Source organism: Lissotriton vulgaris, chromosome 5 (genome assembly GCF_964263255.1).
Source record: "Lissotriton vulgaris chromosome 5, aLisVul1.2, whole genome shotgun sequence".
In the NCBI taxonomy this organism is placed as follows: domain Eukaryota; kingdom Metazoa; phylum Chordata; class Amphibia; order Caudata; family Salamandridae; genus Lissotriton; species Lissotriton vulgaris.
In genome coordinates this window covers 1,463,256,962-1,463,277,791 of record NC_141693.1, presented here as the reverse complement: position 1 = coordinate 1,463,277,791, position 20,830 = coordinate 1,463,256,962, and the positions used below count along the sequence as shown (strand labels likewise).

General features: G+C 44.4%; 1 protein-coding gene across 1 annotated transcript in view; it reads left to right on the top strand.

The window, feature by feature from the left end:
* The window catches only part of DYRK3 (dual specificity tyrosine phosphorylation regulated kinase 3), a 49,753-nt gene that overhangs the window by 10,213 nt on the left and 18,710 nt on the right, over window positions 1-20,830 (top strand). The window contains exon 2 of the mRNA XM_086923410.1: window positions 11,398-11,513. Within this exon, the coding sequence (XP_086779536.1) occupies window positions 11,398-11,513 (116 nt within the window). The remainder of the gene's footprint in view (window positions 1-11,397; window positions 11,514-20,830) is intronic.

Below are 20,830 nucleotides of genomic sequence, written 5' to 3'. Positions count from 1 at the left end.
GCAGTCTCTTTTGAATACCCTATGCATATATGGATATATTTCATTTAAAATTTTTGTTATGATCTCTTTGGTATGTAATGAAACGCATTAAAACCAAAACTATAAAGCCTGTTTTCTGTAAGAAATATCTCCCCCTGTATTAAAAATATCTTACATACATCATTAAAATTAGTTATAAATTCCTAAACCATTCATTAAGTATTTCACAGGAAAATTCACACTAGTTCTTTTTTAATTAGGTCGCCATTGCACATTTCAAAAAATCCTTTCTATTTTCCACAGTTAAGCTCTGCTTATATTTTGACTTCTTAATCGCAGATAGGGAACCTCAGAGCATTGTTGGTTTTATGCTTCGGATCGAAGATCGCAATATTCAAACACAAATTCTAAAATGAATCTCCTAGACATATAGACAAAACAATCCAGTGGTACATAATAAATCAATTACAATACAATAAAAACAAGTTGTTGACGCAGTGTTTCGGTGGACTAGAGTTGATTGACATCACCTTCTTCAGGATAAACTTTTAAAGAAAAAACAGTGTTGTTCACTTTCCAGTCTTCTATTAGACTAAGCGGGATTCTCCCCAAGACATAGGTGGCAATTCACACCCTTTAGGATTAGTCTCAAGAGGATATATAGACCCGGACTTCCGTTCTTTTATCCCTTGGTCTCCTTTATATCCTTAATTAAGTATTATTATTCCACTAGCAGCCCGTCCCGACGTTGTCTGGGTATGAATTGCTGCCGGCCAGTAGTATATTGTTTTGTAGGATTTCGTTTTGATAGCATTTCTTATGTGTGACAGGCCTGTTATACGTTCCGATTCACAGTGCACTGCTGATGCCCTTAAGAGTGCGTGTTCAGTAGTGTGTGAACTCGAGTTTCCCTACTTTATTTTTCCTTGCAATATTATGTAGCACGAACTCGACAACATGGCATGAGCACAATTTACATTACAGAAGAACACACTCATTTGTGGACGGCCCGGGGAGGCAAAGCGATTTGCCTGGAATCACAGGATGTTGAGCTGATGCTGAGATTCGAACGTAGCTCCCCAGCTCTAAAGTTCGCAATTCTAGAACTTGTGGCGGGAGGTGTGTCTAAAAGTGTATGTCGGTGCTGGCCATCAATGAGAGAGACCTGTGCATTTTTCAAATGGGTGGTGAAAAAATATGAGTATGTTGCTGGAGATGTGGGCCGCCGTGCCACCAATATACTTACAGGGGGAGGGTAAACACCCATTATTCCGCAACTTTCTTTCCCCATACCATCACTCTGCATACTTTCATTACGAAAGTACCATGACTCCGCAATGCCATTATAACGCTTGGCATTACATTTTATATGCTTTTACCACGCATACATTTACAACAAAATTCGTTGTAAATGCATGAATGGTAAAAGCATGTGTTTTTTTATTTTATGTTTGGATAAGGGAAGTATGGGTATAGGGGTATATGTTTTGGGGTACTGAGGTGTATGTTTTGGGGTGTTAGGGTATTTTAAGGGTTCAGATATAGTTTTGAGTAATGGGGTAGTTTTAGGGTTTAGGGATAGGTATGGGTTTTGGGGTACAGGGGTATTTTTAGGGTTCAGGGCTAGGTTTGGGTTTTGGGGTATAAGGCTATTTTTAGGGTTCAGGGGTAGGTTTGGGTTTTGTGGTACAGGGGCATTTTTAGGGTTCAGGGCTAGGTTTTGGGTACAGGGTTATTTTTAGGGTTCAGGGCTAGGTTTGGGTTTTGGGGTACAGGGGTATTTTTAGGGTTCAGGGCTAGGTTTGGGTTTTGGGGTACAGGGGTATTTTTAGGGTTCAGGGCTAGGTTTGGGTTTTGGGGTACAGGGTTATTTTTAGGGTTCAGGGCTAGGTTTGGGGGTACAGGTTTATTTTTAGGGTTTAGGGGTAGGTTTGGGTTTTGGGGTACAGGGGTATTTTAAGGGTTCAGGGCTAGGTTTGGGTTTTGGGGTACAGGGTATATTTATAGGGTTAAGATGGGTTAGTGTTTACGGGTGTTGGGGTATTTTAACCCCTTCCATGCTGATGACGAGCTGGGCTCGTCATCGGCGTAGCCTCCTCGCACGCTGATGACGAGCCCAGCTCGTCATGAAATGATGGCAGGAGGGATTTTCCAGCACAGGACAAAAATCTCCCTAGCAGCCATGGTGTTAAGGAGTAAGGGTGGGTTATGATTATGGGGTGCAGGGGTATTTAAAGGGAGCATGGTGGGATTAGCACACGATATGAGACATGGCATGAAGGGCGGAACGTACCACACGCCCCCAGCACACTCCCATAGCACAACGCTGCCAGCTCGAAGCGACAGTCTGCCTTCCTTCATGTATTAATCTTGCTTTTATGTTACTTATGGTGTAGGGTTTAATTACTTGGCCTGTTTGTCACTTTACACATGCAGCACAGGATAAAACAAGTAAATAAATACAGACACAATGGATTCTGTATTGCGGTGATTTGTCCAGTCTGACAGTGGTCAGCATGTATTTTCCATAACAAAATATTTGAAAGAATATCCTTCAACGGTATCACAGTGTGGGGCACAAGCCTGTACCTCAAATACACAGACACTTTAGTACACTCAAAGTGAACAGAAAGGGCTTCTAGGCAGAAAGCTAAGATGTTCTTTTAAATCACGGTGTGAACAGATAGTATCAGATGCGCCATTACATAAACCTTGCACATAGTATACAAACAGTATATGGCACATGAATATGGTCGACGGCATTTCGATCCCGTATTTAAATCACAGGGATCATCATCAGGACATTTCATAAATGCCTAAAAATAACAAGCCTCTCAAAACCTAAAAAGGCAAAAGTGGAGAAAAAGTTTTTCAAAGAGTTATGAACTCTAAGAAGATTAAACTGCGTATTTCCCAGCATCGCAGCAGGATCCGCTGCAAAACAGCAAATGCCCCCCTCGTTGAACATTTTACCGAGAAGGCACACAACGAGAATGATGTCCGCTGGACAGTGATCACCCAAGCCACCCTTCCACCAAGAGGAGGTGACCTCACAAGACTCTTGAATAAAGAGGAACTAAAATGGATCCTGAAAACTGACAGTTTAAATACCGAACTTAATCTTCAGGAAGACTGGACAAATCTAGTCTGCCCAATTGTCGCCATTGTATTGCATGCAATGTAATTTACCTTGCTTGTTGTGTTCAAAATTGTATATAATACAATAACTGAAGTGGGCATTTCCAAATAAGTGCCTAATTGTATTCACAATCGTTGTGCACCTCATAATCACAGTCACTAGCACTACCGCCTCAGACTGCGGTTTTTATTCCCCGTCACGTCCTTAATTACTGACCATCCTAAGATGGCCGCCATGGAAACATACTCCTTCCCCTTGACCCGAGCCCTCTTTCATTTCCAATAATTCCCTCGGCCTTGGTTATTTATGCGCATGCTCGAGGCTAGTCCCCTGCACCAGCCCAACCCAGCTCTCATCGACTAGGAGTAGACGATACCGACTGAACCGGTAAGCCTTCGCCCTTGGCGCACACCTGAGCACCTTCCAATTATGCTCATAGAACCCTACTCCCTACATCCTCCCCTCCTAGGTACTCCCTGGTGTCAAGAACATATCGGATTCTCGAATCGTGCCTAACGGTCCCCACTTGGGTAAGACTCCGCTATATCCCCGCTACTGAGAGGTTCCAATCTTTCCTCACATTTCCACTAAATGTAACTTTTAACCCCTTCTAGGTGACCCCTGTTAATTAACCCATTCACCCGGAACCAAGTCATGCCAATTACATGGTGAGTCTGGCTTCCATCTTCACTGCGCCGTCTTTTAGCACTTCTACACTGCGCCACAACTTTTATACGTTTTCACCCAACGTCGTGGCACAACCAGGATTGTTAGTAACATTAATTACCTTCCGCCCTGTGGTTAATGTCACGGTATACTGTAACAAGATTGACACTCTGCACACCTATGTGTGAAACCAAATCTCTAAAAGTAAACAATTGTTCCTTGGTGCTGCCGCTTAAACTGACTGGCTCACGTCAGTGTGAAATCAAATAACCAAACAGAGACTGTTTGAAAGCGACGCACTATGCACAAGCCCCCGTGGGGTGCTACGTAAACCACACTTAAATGTGACACCACATTTCAATATTTGGAAAGTAAATCAAAGTTTAAACAACCATTCGTGCTCCTGAGATATTGTCCATGCCCCTCTATGTTGGGGTCAAAAATTAAAACAATTCAATTGAAAAACTTTGTAGTTTTAATGCCAGTTTTCTTTCTTGTATGTGTTCTTTTTTCATCAAATACATTACATCATGTACTTGTTCATCTTAACATCATTTGCAGTTAGTCCCAATGCATTTCGGTATGGGATACCTTCATCAGGGGAATACTAAAAATAAAGCCAATACAATAACGATAATCAGAATTTAAACTGCGGGAGCCTAGATCTCCACCTCGTGTACATGCAAAACCTAGTGCCCGTTTGTCATAACGAGTCCCATTGTTATCTTTGCCATGGTGCCTATGTATGTTAATCTAATAAACCATCAAGTGACTATATCCACATAAATTAAAATGAATTCAAGTCAGCCTACCTGACTACTAGCAAATGTGATTAACAACTCGAAAAAGTGAACTTATCTCCTTCCTGAAAAAATAAATAAATGAAAATCTCATGACTGTCTGTAAGCTACTGTCTTTAATCCATATCAGAAGCTATGTAGTTAGAATGTTGCCTACCTCTCCTGTCTGGCGTATGTCCCGTATGTGTAGATCCCCTGTAATGGAACTCTGTGTAGAAATCGTCACCCGTGTTATGAACTGCAGGAAAAGTAATGCCATTACTATCTCTCCCTTGCGTTTAAAAGTCCCGTCTAAGCTTGCCACAAAACAGCGTCGCCTACCTCTGTAGTTTCGGTGGGTCCCTTGCAGTTTGATTGCCCTTGGAGATGCTCCGTATAAATTCTCCGCTCGTTTGTACTCTGTGGAGAATTTCAAAACATTACAACCCGCTTGCTCGTGTGCCTCTCCTATCTCACATCTAAACTTCCGCTTACCTAACACGGTCCGGTGTAGCCCTTCTCTCGTTGTCTTGCGCGGTCTCCTGAGGGTGTGTGAAATCTTATACGCTACCGCCTCCTTACTGCTAAACATCAAAAACGGACTAATTATGTATAAACGGGCGCCATCTTAGAATGGTTTTTAAAGGCGATTAAAGCAATCTATAATAATAGCTCCGATGTATGGTGCCTTAATGAAAAAAGGGGTCGCAAAGTTTGACAAAATAAAGTGATGAATGTAAAAGTGGATGTGAACAGTATGATGGATAACACCTATCGTTTTTGGATCTTTGTTATGACAAAGTGGCATTACATGCTATGGAAAATTTGTTACATAATGACAGTAATAATGAATATACATTACAGGTAACACGTAAATTCAATTTTATCATTGAGCCCACATGGTTCAAGCGTGTTCAAGCTGCGGATCCAATGTGTTTCTCTCGGAGACAATAGGCGATTGGTGTCAGCATGTGACTGTTCATCTATACTTTCTAACACTGTGAACCCCCTCCTAACTCCCTACATCCTCCCCTCCCAGGTACTCCCTGGTGTCAAGAACATATCGGATTCTCGAATCGTGCCTAACGGTCCCCACTTGGGTAAGACTCCGCTATATCCCCGCTACTGCGAGGTTCCAATCTTTCCTCTCATTTCCACTAAATGTAACTTTTAACCCCTTCTAGGTGACCCCTGTTAATTAACCCATTCACCCGGAACCAAGCCATGCCAATTACATGGTGAGTCTGGCTTCCATCTTCACTGCGCCGTCTTTTAGCACTTCTACACTGCGCCACAACTTTTGTACGTTTTCACCCAACGTCGTGGCACAACCAGGATTGTTAGTAACATTAATTACCTTCCGCCCTGTGGTAAATGTCACGGTATACCCATACCTCTCCGAGGACACCAGCCCGTGTACTTGCCACTACTATGCTCTTGCCAGCTCCACGAGCAGTTGCAATTGACAGTACCCTACCACCACTACTGCTGCACGGAAGTAGACTCTCACTCACGAGTTTACTCTTAGTCGCAATTAGACAACGCAGATCTCCACACTGAGCCGTAACTTGCGTACGTTTTCACTCAACGTCGTGGCACAAAACAGGATTATGAGCAAACGTTTTTTATCTCCTGCCCTGTGCTCATTGTCACGGTAAAACCACATCTTTCCAAGGACACCAGCCCGTGAACTTTCCACAACCATGCTCTAGCCAGTTCTACGAGTAGGTGGACTTGAAAATATGCTACCACCACTGTTGTACGGAAATAGACTCCCACTCACGAGGGCACTACCAGTCACAATAAGACAATGCTGACCCTGGCACAACTTGGAACATAGTCGCGTGCCCTCCATGCTCACGGCTTCATTTTTATTGTCTTATGCATCAAGTTGTTTTTACCAGACACTGACTTAAGCACTGAGGCACTACGATGTCTATGTTTTAAATCATTTTCGTTTATCTAGTTCATAACTCTTTGAAAACATTTTTCTCCACTGTTGCCTTTTTAGGTTTTGAGAGGCTTGTTATTTTTAGGCATTTATGAAATGTCCTGATGATGATCCCTGTGATTTAAATACGGAATCGAAACGCCGTTGACAATATTCATGTGCCATATACAGTTTGTATACTATATGCAAGGTTTATGTAATGGCGCATCTGATACTATCTGTTCACACTGTGATTTAGGAGAACATCTTAGCTTTCTGCCTAGAAGCCCTTTCTGTTCACTTTGCTGATCTACTTGGGGCCCCTTGTTGTTTTGAAACATGTCACTTTACACAGGCATAAATATCTGTGGCATGCTGATAAATCCTGCTGTATTCTTCTTAGAAAAGGACGTTCCCGGTGTCTTACCTCTCTAGGCATTTTTTTAGCTCTGGCCTTGTAGTGTCCTGAAGACGATGGTACCAAAGTTTGGTTGTGCACCAAAACGCATGATGCGTCACTATAACCCAAACTGGAACCAGAAACAAACGCAATTATTGTAATGATAAATTGTGATTAATCGTTGTATAGTATACTCTACTTGCAAACTGCTGTTCACTACTGGTAAAATCATTGTATTGTATTATATTGTATTAAGAACTCTGTGGGAATATCCCCCACATTGTATGGCTTGGTTCTATATGCCAGATGGTTTTAATGTGATGCATGCTTAAAGAGTATGAATGATGACTGACGCATGTATGAGGGTAACCATTTAGTCGGAGTGAAATGTAGGGTGGGTTGTACAGATTAGTACATTGATTTTGATATCATTTGTAGTACATGTTGAACATAATAGCAATGTATATAATGTTGGACAAAAACCGATTTTCCGATGGTATAAAAATTTTGTTATTCAGTAAAAAAACATATATTTTTTTTTAAGTGCTTGAAAGTATTTGATTCTATTGTACATGTTTTGGGCTCAACAACATAGTACTGTCCTTATGGTTACGATTTATACCAATACCACAAGGTGGAATGGGCAGTTTGATTATTGTGGTGGTTTCTTTCCCCTCGCCCTGCTTGTCTCCTTTATCCGTTTTTCTCCAGAGGCCCTCTTACATCTAGTAGACTCTCCCTGTAACTTTGCCATGGCCCACAATGACACCTTGTGTTATGAAAGTCTCCCATTTGCCACATGGGCTAGGTTCTTCCTTCCATGTTTAGTATATCCAGCCCCTTCCAAGACTTCCTCCATATTGACCCAGACAATGACCATCCCAGTGTCGGATAAGTGTGCCCCATCTTGTTTAAGGCTTCCCACTCATGGTCTGTTCAAAAGACTGTGTTTAACCCCTTCGCTGAGGGGCAAATTCCACCGCGGTGCGAGAGGGGGCGGGCTGGGTGTGGCACTGCCAGACTGAGGACGGCTCCAGGCCGTCATGAGTCACAGTAGGCGTGTGCTCATGACATGAGTCACAGTAGGCGTGTGCTCATGACGGCCGGGGGCTGTCCGAACTCTGCCCACTGATTAATTCTTCTGCACAGGCGGGGAATTAACCGCTTGTAGGCGGAGCGGCAACAGTCGGCTGGCTACCAGCCGTCATGAGCACATGACTACAGTGACTCTTGACGGCCAGGAGCCGTCATGAGCACTCAAGGTGTTAATTAAACTAAAACTAGGTTGCTTAAAAAAAATGTGTTGAAGCAGGAACACTCCAAGTATGACCTGGGCACTGCATGCAGCCCTCCTGACCTTTACATACGGCCCCCTAATCAACAGCAGCGCTGGACTGCTGTTCGTTTCACTCAGCACGAACATTAAAAAGATGTTCAATAAACAAGCAAGCTTTTATTTAAATATTAATTGAAGTTAAGGAAGCAACTAGGTTTCCTGCATCGCTTATCTTTTGGAACATCTTAATTTTTAAAGGTATCTTGCAGCAAGAGTGCATAAATATGATAGTCTCTTCAAAATTCAAAAAGTGCATTTCGTTAATATGCAGGACCATTTCAACTTGGTATATCAGATATCCGTGCATTCAGAAGTATTTGTTTAAAGTGGCAGTTCTCAAATATGAATTTAGAAAAATTAAATAAAGCAGTGCCAATAGTGAACCTAAAGTTAAGTCCGATATTCTGTGCACTCTTAGGGTGGTCTAAGTTCCTATTCTACCTGAACAACATTATAGTTCATTAAATCAAACACATGAAAAGGTTTTGTACAGCACACATTCTGAAGTCCTGTATTTTCAAGCCCTCCTATATGTGATAATGAAGAAAAGGAGGGAAAAGGAAATAAATCAATTGCCAAAGATCATACAATTTGTAAAGTGGAGGAGCTGGGATTAATCCCAAGTTTTCTAGTTTCACATTGTGCACCTCGGACACTACATTTATATGCTTTGCTTCCCCTATACCCACCCTGGTGGCATCAATGCGGCCCTCAGTCACATCACAGACCAAGCTTTTGTGTCCTTTGACAAAATGTTTACGAGTACCCATGTGTTAAAGGCACCAAAGCCTCAAGGCAGAGTATTACGTAACATCCGTGCCTGCAGATAAGGTGTCAACATTTGCTAGTATGAGGTATCCTTGCATGTGTTGCCCTGAATCAGCTCGGCCCCTGCATTCTAGTCTAGACTCTAGATACTTCTGTCTAGACTCAGACTAGAAGTATCGGTGCAGTAAGTAAGGTGTCCCATCGGCCTGTGTTTTTAAAAAATATATTTTGGGGGGGGGGGGGGGGGGTCCCATCATGCGAGCAACAATAGCCTTAGGGGTGGGGAATCAGGAAAAACATGGAATTTCCCCTTAATCGGAAAATGGTTAGCCTAACTCAAGTATGCTTTGTGTACATTAGCTAGATTCATCATTGTCCCGTTTTGCGAGTCCTTAATAGCGATTATTAAGGAATCGCTATTAAGGACTTGCAAAACGGGATTAATGTAGAAATCGCAAAAAAAATTGCGATTCCTACAGCTTCCTTATTTGCGATTAGCAAATTGCAAATCGCAAATAAGGAATAACTCCCCATTCATTCCTATGGGCCTAAAGGACCATAGGAATGAATAAGGAGTCATTCCTTATTTGCGATTTGCAATTTGCTAATCGCAAATAAGGATGCGATTTCAAGGGTGCAGGGGTGTCCAAAGGACACCCTGTAGCACCCCTGAAATGTAATTTTAGACTGATGTTGCGCACACACATGTCCAAAGGACGTGTGTGTGTGTGTAACTTAGAAAAATGCACTAAAGTGCATTTTTCTAAGTTTTCGCTATTTACCACGAAATCAGACTTCGCGGTAAATGGCGGCCAAAAATAGCGATTTCACAATTTTTAAATGCTTCTTGAATTGCATTTAAGGAATCTCTAATTGAGATTACTTAAATGCAATTATTCACAAATATGGGATTTCTAAAAATGCGATTTTTGCATTTGGGATGATGAATCCCAAATGCAAAAATAGCGCTCGCAAAGGGCCAGATTCTCAGAATCTGGCCCTTTGCGAGCCGTTTTCGGCTTGATGAATCTGGCCGACTATCCCAAAAGAGAACCAATGGCGATCGCCGCTGCTTTGATTGCTGTGGCTGTCTTTATTAGGTCTGCTGGTGGACCTACGGGCAGATCTATTGTGCTCCGGAGCGTCATCGAAACGTACAAAAGGAGGAGCTGTTTAGCTGACAAGTCTGTGATGGTATTGTCTGGATGAACTGCACCCGACACAAGTCCTCCACTTACTACAAACGGAGTGTGCAGTATTGAGTGGAATCCATCCCCGCCCCCACTGCAAACCGTGACCGTCTGATTGGTTTCTTTGTTTTGGGCTGTTTGTGATATTTTAAGATGTGCTGCTTGAAGTCGCTACTCATAAGTTGCACAATATTAGTATCTTACGATGTCCCTTTGTTGCCAAATTAGCATGGCTTTTTTGGTCGGTCTGTTGTATCGATTCCTCTCCTACAATACTACCCAAGTAGTAAAAAAAATGGTATTATGCCCAAGTCCCAGTCCATAAGCTCTTCCCGCCTGGCCGCCTCTCCTTTAGCATACAGTAGGGAATCCATGTCCGAGACCCTCTGTTGTCTGAAAATGCACGCGCTCTTGTACAGTTTTAAATGTATGTCATATTCCCTCTGAGCTGGTGAGGTGTCGTAAACAAGTGCTTTCTGTAAATCTCTACTGCCTCGTACTTCCCATCATCTTCACGAATGTCCCCGATTCTTTTTTAGAAGGCTCCCAGCCAGCACTGAGCCGGGAAGTTATAACCACCTGTTATATTTGCATAACGTCCATGCGAGAAGCCTCGGAAGCGAACCTGGGGAGAGAAGTACCCCGGGAAAATATTGCAGCTGCTATTTCGGCCTTGCTAGACGCGCTGTACTGTAAGCTGCATGAAGCAAGGCTGTGATGACAGGAAACCTGTAACCGGCCCTCCAGGGTGACCCTTACACGGAATCCTGGACTGGTCTCTCCTTTAAATTCACGGGGTGTTCGAAGTGTTCAGGTCATTTGCTCCTAGAGCTGGAGGAAGGTGTTCCTGTAGTCTGCTTGCTTTCCGCAATGGCGCCAGCGCCTCGTGAGTGCCTTTGTTCAGGCTTTTTGATTACTAGATAAGGCCATGGCACATAGATGGCCCTGGGATTTCCTTTATCCAACTGGTGCAGTCTGATACTTTATTCCAAAATTGCTGTGTTTTAAGCTGACCAAAGCAACCACTATCTAGAGTGCATTATGTTCTTTGCTGAGACCTATTACTGGACACAAGTCACCCAGGAGCAGTCTTCTTTTAATCTGCTTGAAGAACAATTATTGTGGCGTTGTGCATATTATACCAGCGTGGGTTGTATTTCTGTGCTGTGTCAGTGAACTGAGACTTTGCCTTCTTGTATCTTGCTTGCAGTGCGCGTCGGAGATGGCCTGTATGACTCTTATATGCGATTAGACCAGGTGGGCACCCAGGATGCACCAAACGAGGAGCCAAGCCCAACTGCACTACCTGCCATCGGAAGACTCACTGTAAGTAAACGGTGGACACCTTACATGGTGATCAGATGCTATACATGGTTAGGCGAGCGAGTAAAGTCCGAGCTGTTTCCAATTAAAGCCCTGGATTTCCTTGCTTTGAGCAATGGACCTGCTTGTTGGAGTCAATCAACCTAATGGATGTTGGCCCTTCTCTTGCTGTGGGTCACAATATATTTGGTTGGGGACTTTTTGACATGCTTGTTTGGTGTGCTGATGCAGTGAGGTTTTTTGGGGGTAGGGAGAGGATCCGTTCAGGTGGTCCTCCAGGTGCTGTGTGTTTGGTCTTGGGACACTGACCTTGCACACGTGGTGGGTGAGACAAGCATATTTTGTGAGGTACTGACCGGGCTAAGCAAACTGCTGGATATGGGAGTACGTATGGTGGGACTACTTGTCAGGGTTGTAGCAACTGCACTTATTTATTGAAAAAATTGTATGAAGCCTGCTTGTAGTTGTGGTGTGCTGCTTGATGAGGGCTGTAGTTGAAGATAATAACCTGAAGGTCTTAGACAAGCATGTGTAGGAGCGGGAGGAGTGGCCTCTGTTTGCTGTAGGAATGCCTGGTTCAACTACCTGTGAGCAGATTTCTGGGAAGATCTACTTGTGTGGTGTGACAGAAGATATCATCCATGGGGGCATGGAACTACTATTTATGGCGAACGAACCTCTTAATCCCCTTTTCCAACATGACAAATCCCTAGTACTGGGGTTAATAATAAATGTGCACCTTGAATAATACATATAAGGGCCCTTCAAAAACTATTCCATGGAGCACTGTGGGCCCTGGAAATCATTCACACCCAGTGCACAGACGAGCAGTCTGCATTTAGCATCTTTGCACAACATCAACACCTGGCCACTTACTCACTTTGAACTGGATACCTTGGCATGCTTTGCAGTGACCCTGACAGTAGCTGATACATTATTAAGTGTCCTTCCTAATGTTTCCCAGAAGACTTGTCTTCACCATGACATCCAAGCCACCATAAACATTATGTCATGGTCCAAAGTGCATTGTTTGTCAGGCCAGTTTGTTCGCCTGAACCTCGGGAGTACTACCATTACAGATTATCCGATTAAATGACCTTTTTTCTGTACGCACACTACCCATTGGAGTATAGGCTGCATTTTCTTTTAATGGTTTCCGTATAGGTCGGAGAAATATCGATTACTGTAGGAGTAATACACCCTTGATTTTTCTGTCGTAAACACACTTGTGCTACTTTATTACATATTGGTTGTTATTATAGCACTTTGGCAACTCTCGGACCATTTGAAGTCACAGAGGAGGGAAAAGGTCCGCGTGAAGAAGGGACCATGTTTTATTAAGTTGCTGTTTGTGACGTATGTATACTGTAATACCAATGCTTCAAACCTCTTTGGTTGAACAGAAGAATAACCGCGGGCGTGAAAGAGAAGAGAAAGCTAATAAGCTTATGGGATAGAGGAAGTAGGGCTCATGTTTATGCTATGTTTGTTTCATGTGAAGTAATTGCACAGCCCGTGCACATCTTTGAAGCATACCGGTTGGTGGGAGGTAGGGGGAAAAGGGGTCGTAATGAAAAGGGAGGAGGAGGAAATGCAAAGGGAATAACAAAAGCAAGAGACCTTGATAAGTCGGTTTGGTTTCTTGTGTAGCGCTTGCATAGCGTATGCCTTATCCCACTTCATAATCATGGGGAGCAGAAGTGGGCATAAAGGGACCCTAAGAAGTAAGGCCATGCCCCTAAGATTTGACTAAAACTTGAGAACCAAATATGTTAAAGGAACATTGACCAACACTGGAATGCTTGCTATATGATGGTAAATGTACAGTGTTCTTGCATGGATTGAAAAACACATTTTGGACCTTTTTGCTGTCCTTCCCCCTTCGCTGTGATGGGGCAGGTTTGCTTTGTTGTCTGCTCTAGTAAGTTCTTTAAGGCAAAACTAATGGAAATACCATATGTGTTAAATTGACCATTTTTGGTGGGCCCAATACCGAAGTGTCCCTGTAGTTTGTGTTTTTATTTTTTTATTTTTTACATTTTGGATTATGTAGGAAACTAAACCCTTCTTGCTCCTTTTGTGCCTTGACATGAGTCTATGAGCTACAGACAACAAACTGCATTGTTGGGTTTCGCTTGGCGCTAGTGCTGCCCACGTGGTATTTTGTAGTGTTATGAGATGTGTAGATTCCTTTCTTTGGGTGTGTGGGACTGGGTCGTTCTGCCATAGAGGAAGCATGTGCTGTTCTGTCTGGAAGCAATGTGAGTACCAAAAACGGATTAATAGTATCATCTGTTATTTGTATCACTTAGAAACTAAAGATGTGATGTACTGTATAACTAACGGGGTGGTGGCGGTGGCAACATGGATAATGGAAGGCGGGTGAGAAGGGGCAAGCAACAAAATGGCCAGCGGGAGGAGGGCGGGGCAAGTAGCAGCACGGGGCAGGAAGGGGCAAGCATCAACGCAGACAGTTGGTTGGGGTGTAAGCAAGAACAAGGAAGATATGAGGGGGTAAGCAACAACACAGAGGGTGGGAGGGGCAAACAAACATTTGAAGGGTAGCAAGCAACAACAGTCGGTGGGAGGATGCTAGAAACGGCACTAAGGAGGCCACGCAACAACACAGAGGGGTCAAGCAGCAACACACAGCAGGAGGGGTCCAGCAGCAACACGCAAAACAGGAGGGGCAAGCATCAACATGCACAGCAGATGGGGCAAGCATCAACATGCACAGCGGATGGGGCAAGCATCAACATGCACAGCGGATGGGGCAAGCATCAACATGCACAGCGGATGGGGCAAGCATCAACATGCACAGCGGATGGGGCAAGCATCAACATGCACAGCGGATGGGGCAAGCATCAACATGCACAGCGGATGGGGCAAGCATCAACATGCACAGCGGATGGGGCAAGCATCAACATGCACAGCGCATGGGGCAAGCATCAACATGCACAGCGCATGGGGCAAGCATCAACCTGCACAGCGGATGGGGCAAGCATCAAGACAGACAGCGGTTGGGGGGCAAGCATCAAGACAGACAGCGGTTGGGGGGCAAGCATCAAGACAGACAGCGGTTGGGGGCCAAGCATCAAGACCGACTGCTGATGGGGACAAGCATCAACACAGACTGCTGATGGGGACAAGCATCAACACAGACTTCTGATGGGGGCAAGCATCAACACAGACAGCAGATGGGGGCAAGCATCAACACAGACAGCAGATGGGGGCAAGCATCAACACAGACAGCAGATGGGGGCAAGCATCAACACAGGCAGCGGAATGGGGCAAGCGTCAACACAGGCAGCGGAATGGGGCAAGCGTCAAAACCGACAGCACATGAGGGCAAGCGACAACACAGACAGCTGATGGGGGCAAGCATCAAAACAGACATCGGATGGGGCAAGCGTCAAAACAGACAGCAGATGAGGGCAAGCGACAACACAGACAGCTGATGGGGGCAATCATCAGCACAGACAGCTGATGGGGGCAATCATCAGCACAGACAGCTGATGGGGGCAATCATCAACACAGACAGCTGATGGGGGCAATCATCAACACAGACAGCTGATGGGGGCAATCATCAACACAGACAGCTGATGGGGGCAATCATCAACACAGACAGCTGATGGGGGCAATCATCAACACAGACAGCTGATGGGGGCAAGCATCAAAACAGACATCAGATGGGGCAAGCGTCAAAACAGACAGCAGATGAGGGCAAGCGACAACACAGACAGCTGATGGGGGCAATCATCAACACAGACAGCTGATGGGGGCAATCATCAACACAGACAGCAGATGAGGGCAAGCGACAACACAGACAGCTGATGGGGGCAATCATCAACACAGTCTGCGGATGGGGGCAAGCATCAACACAGACTGCGGATGGGGGCAAGCATCAACACAGACTGCGGATGGGGGCAAGCATCAACACAGACTGCGGATGGGGGCAAGCATCAACACAGACTGCGGATGGGGGCAAGCATCAACACAGACAGCTGATGGGGGCAAGCATCAACACAGACAGCTGATGGGGGCAAGCATCAACACAGACAGCAGATGAGGGGAAGCGACAACACAGACAGCTGATGGGGCAAGCATCAACACAGACATCGGATGGGGCAAGCATCAACACAGACAGCAGATGGGGGCAAGCAACAGGATTAACAGTTGGCTGGGCCAAGCAAGAACACGTACAGCGGATTGGGGGCAACCTGAGCACTTGAGGGGGACAGAATCGTATGGGTGAGAGAGCGACAGGAGCGTGAGGATGATGCACGTGAGGAAAACCGCTCGCGCAAACATACACGATCGCACATTGCTTCAACAAAAATAAAAAAGTACCTCTCAAAACGCAAGCAGGGGAAGGACACAAGTACTTGTGGCGTGTTACAGGGGAGGGTCAAACCGAAGAAGAGGATGCGAGGCTTGTACGCATGAACAAATCAGAAATGAGCAATTAAGTGACGATAAAGCAAAGCAGTGGGTGGGCTTTAAGCCCACTGTAAGCTAACAGAATGTCTTGCAAGCGACTGGGCATGCACTGTTTCAGTCGAGGCCTAAATATGCCCCTGTGTGCAGGTGGCTTGCATATGTGCGGGGAAAAAAGTAAGCAAAACATTACTCATCGAAAAAAACTTTAAAAAGTTCAATTAAAGCTGAAATTAAAGCAGAGATTAGCAGGCTAGTCTTGACACTGATTCAGAAAAGGGGGTGGTGATGAACAGAGTGTCTGAATTAAGCAGACCACTCTTACCCAGTCCAAAGATCAGGGCTTGATCCATCACCGTTTTTTAGCTCACTGCACCATCCCAGCTCAGAACCTGGCTATATGCAAATTAGGCTGACCCTGGCCCAGTGCATCATGGGAACAGGGCAGACCAAACTACCAAGCCAATTCTTATACTGGGAAGGAAACAAGCTACCGGGGACCGGTTTCTGGCATTTCAGCTGTCTTCGGCCCGGCTTGCTTGAATCCTGATGGTGCAATGAGCTAGGGACTCGCATCTGAGTATACCCTTCCACGCTTATGGTGGACAAAAATGATTCAGAAAAGGGGGTGGTGATGAACAGAGTGTCTGAATTAAGCAGACCACTCTTACCCAGTCCAAAGATCAGGGCTTGATCCATCACCGTTTTTTAGCTCACTGCACCATCCCAGCTCAGAACTTGGCTATATGCAAATTAGTCTGACCCTGGCCCAGTGCATCATGGGAACAGGGCAGACCAAACTACCAAGCCAATTCATATACTGGGAAGAAAACAAGCTACCGGGGACTGGTTTCTGGGATTTCAGCCGTCTTCGGCCCGGCTTGCTTGAATCCTGATGGTGCAATGAGCTAGGGACTCACATCTGAGTATACCCTTCCCGCTTATGGTGGACAAAAATGATTCAGAAAAGGGGGTGGTGATGAGCCTGCCCTGTTCCCATGATGCACTGGGCCAGGGACAGACTGATTTGCATATAGCCAGGTTCTGAACTGGGATGGTGCAGTGAGATATATAACGGTGATGGATCAAGCCCTGATCTTTGGACTGGGTAAGAGTGGTCTGCTTAATTCAGACACTCTGTTCATCACCACCCCCTTTTCTGAATCGTTTTTGGCCACTATAGGTGTGGCAGGGTATACTCAGACATGAGTCCCTTTCTCACTGCACCATCAGGATTCAAGCAAGCCGGGCCGACGAGGCTGAAATGCCAGAACCCGGTCCCCGGTAGCTTGTCTCCTTTCTGGTGAAGAATTGGCTTGGTAGTTTAGTCTGCCCTGTTCCCATGATGCACTGGGCCTGGGACAGACTGATTTGCATATAGCCAGGTTCTGAACTGGGATGGTGCAGTGAGATAAATAACGGTGATGGATCAAGCCCTGATCTTTGGACTGGGTAAGAGTGGTCTGCTTAATTCAGACACTCTGTTCATCACCACCCCCTTTTCTGAATCGTTTTTGGCCACTATGGGTGTGGCAGGGTATACTCAGACATGAGTCCCTTTCTCACCGCACCATCAGGATTCAAGCAAGCCGGGCCGACGAGGCTGAAATGCCAGAAACCGGTCCCCGGTAGCTTGTCTCCTTTCTGGTGAAGAATTGGCTTGGTAGTTTAGTCTGCCCTGTTCCCATGATGCACTGGGCCAGGGACAGACTGATTTGCATATAGCCAGGTTCTGAACTGGGATGGTGCAGTGAGATAAATAACGGTGATGGATCAAGCCCTGATCTTTGGACTGGGTAAGAGTGGTCTGCTTAATTCAGACACTCTGTTCATCACCACCCCCTTTTCTGAATCAGTCTTGACACTGAAGCACACTTCTGTTGTAGGCAGATGTGCACATATGCAAGAGGAAAACACCATCCCTTGCAATGTCTCAAGTGGACTAACCCATTGTTATATACTGTTGTGGTGTGCGGGAGCAACTGTGAATGATGGCTTTCCAAAAGTCACTATATGCAAATATGTTAGTATTTTAATTATGACTTAATATGGAAAACATGAGGCTGGCAAAAAAGCAAAAGCTGTCTCTATACCAGGTCTAAAAACGTTTATAAACCTTAATAGCAAATTTTTTTTCACGACACTATCCAGGTGACTGGCCTATAAGAACTCGGTCACTGAAATGAGATTTTTCCAGTCCTGCACTTTCTTTTAGCAAGTTCGTGCATTCTAGGAGCTGTGGTTTTGGTTGTTTTGAAAGGAACCAACTTAATTGAAATCCATGATGACAATGGTTTGTTAAAATAAGCCTCTAAATTATAAAATAAGTGTTTAGATGACCTAAAAGTACATTAACACATTGCTTCTTGTCGACACCTCCTATTGCCTCTCACTTATACTGAATCATTTGACCTTTTTTATTGACAGTTCAGCCTATTAGGCTGCAGAAACCAGTGCAGAATGCGTTGTGTTGTGCAGTGTTTCTCCCACCTAAACTCTTTATATTTTACTTTCTTTGTGTAGTAGGGCCTCAATAAAAGGCACTCTCAGTTCGCTTTCCTTGACCTCCTAGTTACTCATGCAGACACCATATAGCAATGTTGGACATTAACGTGCTTAAAGGGAGGTCCTGCTGGCCATGTTATTGCTGCCCCTTCCTTCACGTCTATGGACAATAGAGCGAATATATGACTTTACCACGAATACAAATACTCCGCGTGGCATTACCATGCGAATGTTACTTCGCAAGTGGCTGTACCACGCAGCTTTTTAGAACGCAAGTTCTAAACTTGCATTTCAAAAACGTTACGTTCACCAGCTCTTACTTCCATCCTCCATCGAAATATGCGTTAAAACACGTCTACCAAAACTAAAAAAGGACTTCAATTATGACGTACTCGCCACGTCTTTGGTGCGGCTCTTTTCTTTTTTTTTTTATTGACACTTTAGTGCGTTTTTTTCATTGTATGTAGCCTGCTCGTTTTTTTTTTTTTTAAATGTGGGGGAGACCCCTCCAACCCCCCAAGGCCACGCAGAACTTACATGCTGGACGACCAAAAGGAATACCACTTGCGTGGTAAAGACGGTCGTTGAAGGCTCCCTCGTTGAAGAGACGTTTGCGGGGTAAGTGGATCGTTGAAAACGTCATGCGTGGAAAAGACTTTGTTGTAAATATGTTTCCCCAATAGAGCAAGTCTTCTAAGATCCTGTGTCAGGAGAAATGCAATGAATTACACTAAAGGGACGCCTCTGGCGAGGAACTCTTGTCTCTGGTCAAGTTCTGTTTATGAGAAATTTCCCAAATTACAGCAATACATGTAATTCAGTGCCATTCATGCAATTCGTAGTAAAAATGTACCACGAATGGATGGGAATAACAGAACGTGGGCGACCTCATGTTAAAAATTGACAAAAGAACGCATTTTGCGTACAACATAGCGAGAAATACCGAATTTGCATCTCCCATAATTTTGGGTAAATAACATTTCGTATGATTACGTGAAAGCAAATTAATCAAATCGCGCATACTTCTCCTTTTGACATAAGAAATGTCAACCCTGTACTACGGTCGTAAATCATCTCTTGCTCTGATGAATGGTAATTAGTGAAACAATATTATTTTACCAGTCCCAACATTTGCCATTAGGAACTCATGTCTGTAGATTAAATATATCAATAACAATAAATAAGAGCCATTCTTATGAGAAAGAAATCTGTTTTTCCAGAATGTTGAAGTATGCTTGCATCGAGCAAGAATTGTAGTTCTTGCCTCAAATGCACTAAATATACATTTGAATAGCCTAGCAAATGTATCTTGTGGCAGACTTTCCTGCAAAATCATTGAGACTACTGTTCATGAACGTTTCCTCAGGATGTTCCATACCTGCTGTTCTTGTCCTTCAGCGAACCGGCTAATCTGTTTCTAATTTGGGGACAGCCTCCGACTTTGATTTTGTCCTTTATTTACCTTTTCCTTGTTAGTTGATCCAATTTGCCTTGATTTGCACACAAGTCTTTTCTGTACTGCTGTCTGTCTTCTTGAACATATGCAACATTCACCCCTAAATCATAGTGTTTCTTTTGGTTGCATTTGGGATCCAAGTTATCATTCTCTTTTTGCGTTAGTGGTGGTCTCTAGGTATTGGCTGAGGTCGCTGTCGCATGCACTGTCTGGTTTTCTGTAGGAATGTGGCTGCTAGAGTACTGAGGTGTCCTAGAGGATTTCAGCTGTCCATAAGTGGGTGCAAGTAGCTCATCCAGTCCTGGGTGGTTTCTTTGCATAGAGGTGCTTTATCTTTTGCACTACACATTCAAGACAACACGTACGAGAAAGCAACAGAAAATGTAGAACTGGGTGAACAATGTGCACCTCTAATGCACTTAGCTATTTAATTGGATTGTCCTTGGCTCTCCTGCGTGGCACCAATCTCCTGACTTGTGGGCTAGCTGCAGTCTGGTACCCGTCCATTCACACCACATGTCTTTTTACAGATTCTGCTTGATCTTCTCGCAGGTAGTTGTAGCATCAAACTTTCTCTGATACACTTAGAGCAGACCTTCGGCCCTCACTCATAACAGACAGCAACACCTTTGTATCATACACATAACGCACAGCTCTTCGTGAACTCAGAATATTTAGACACGGAAATGGCATTCTATTGTAATTGTAAATGCATTTATATAGCGCTTACTTCCCCTGACGAGGTTTCGAAGCACTTTTTCGGCGAGTAGCTTACTACGCCGGAACCTTAAAAGGATTATTGGTGTATTAGTATAGGGAGATGTTACATTTATCTCGGCGGTGGACATGTGAGTTTATTTGGATTGGAAAAGGATAGTGGAGGGATAGACAAGAGGTGGGTTTAGAACGTTTTTTGGGGAGC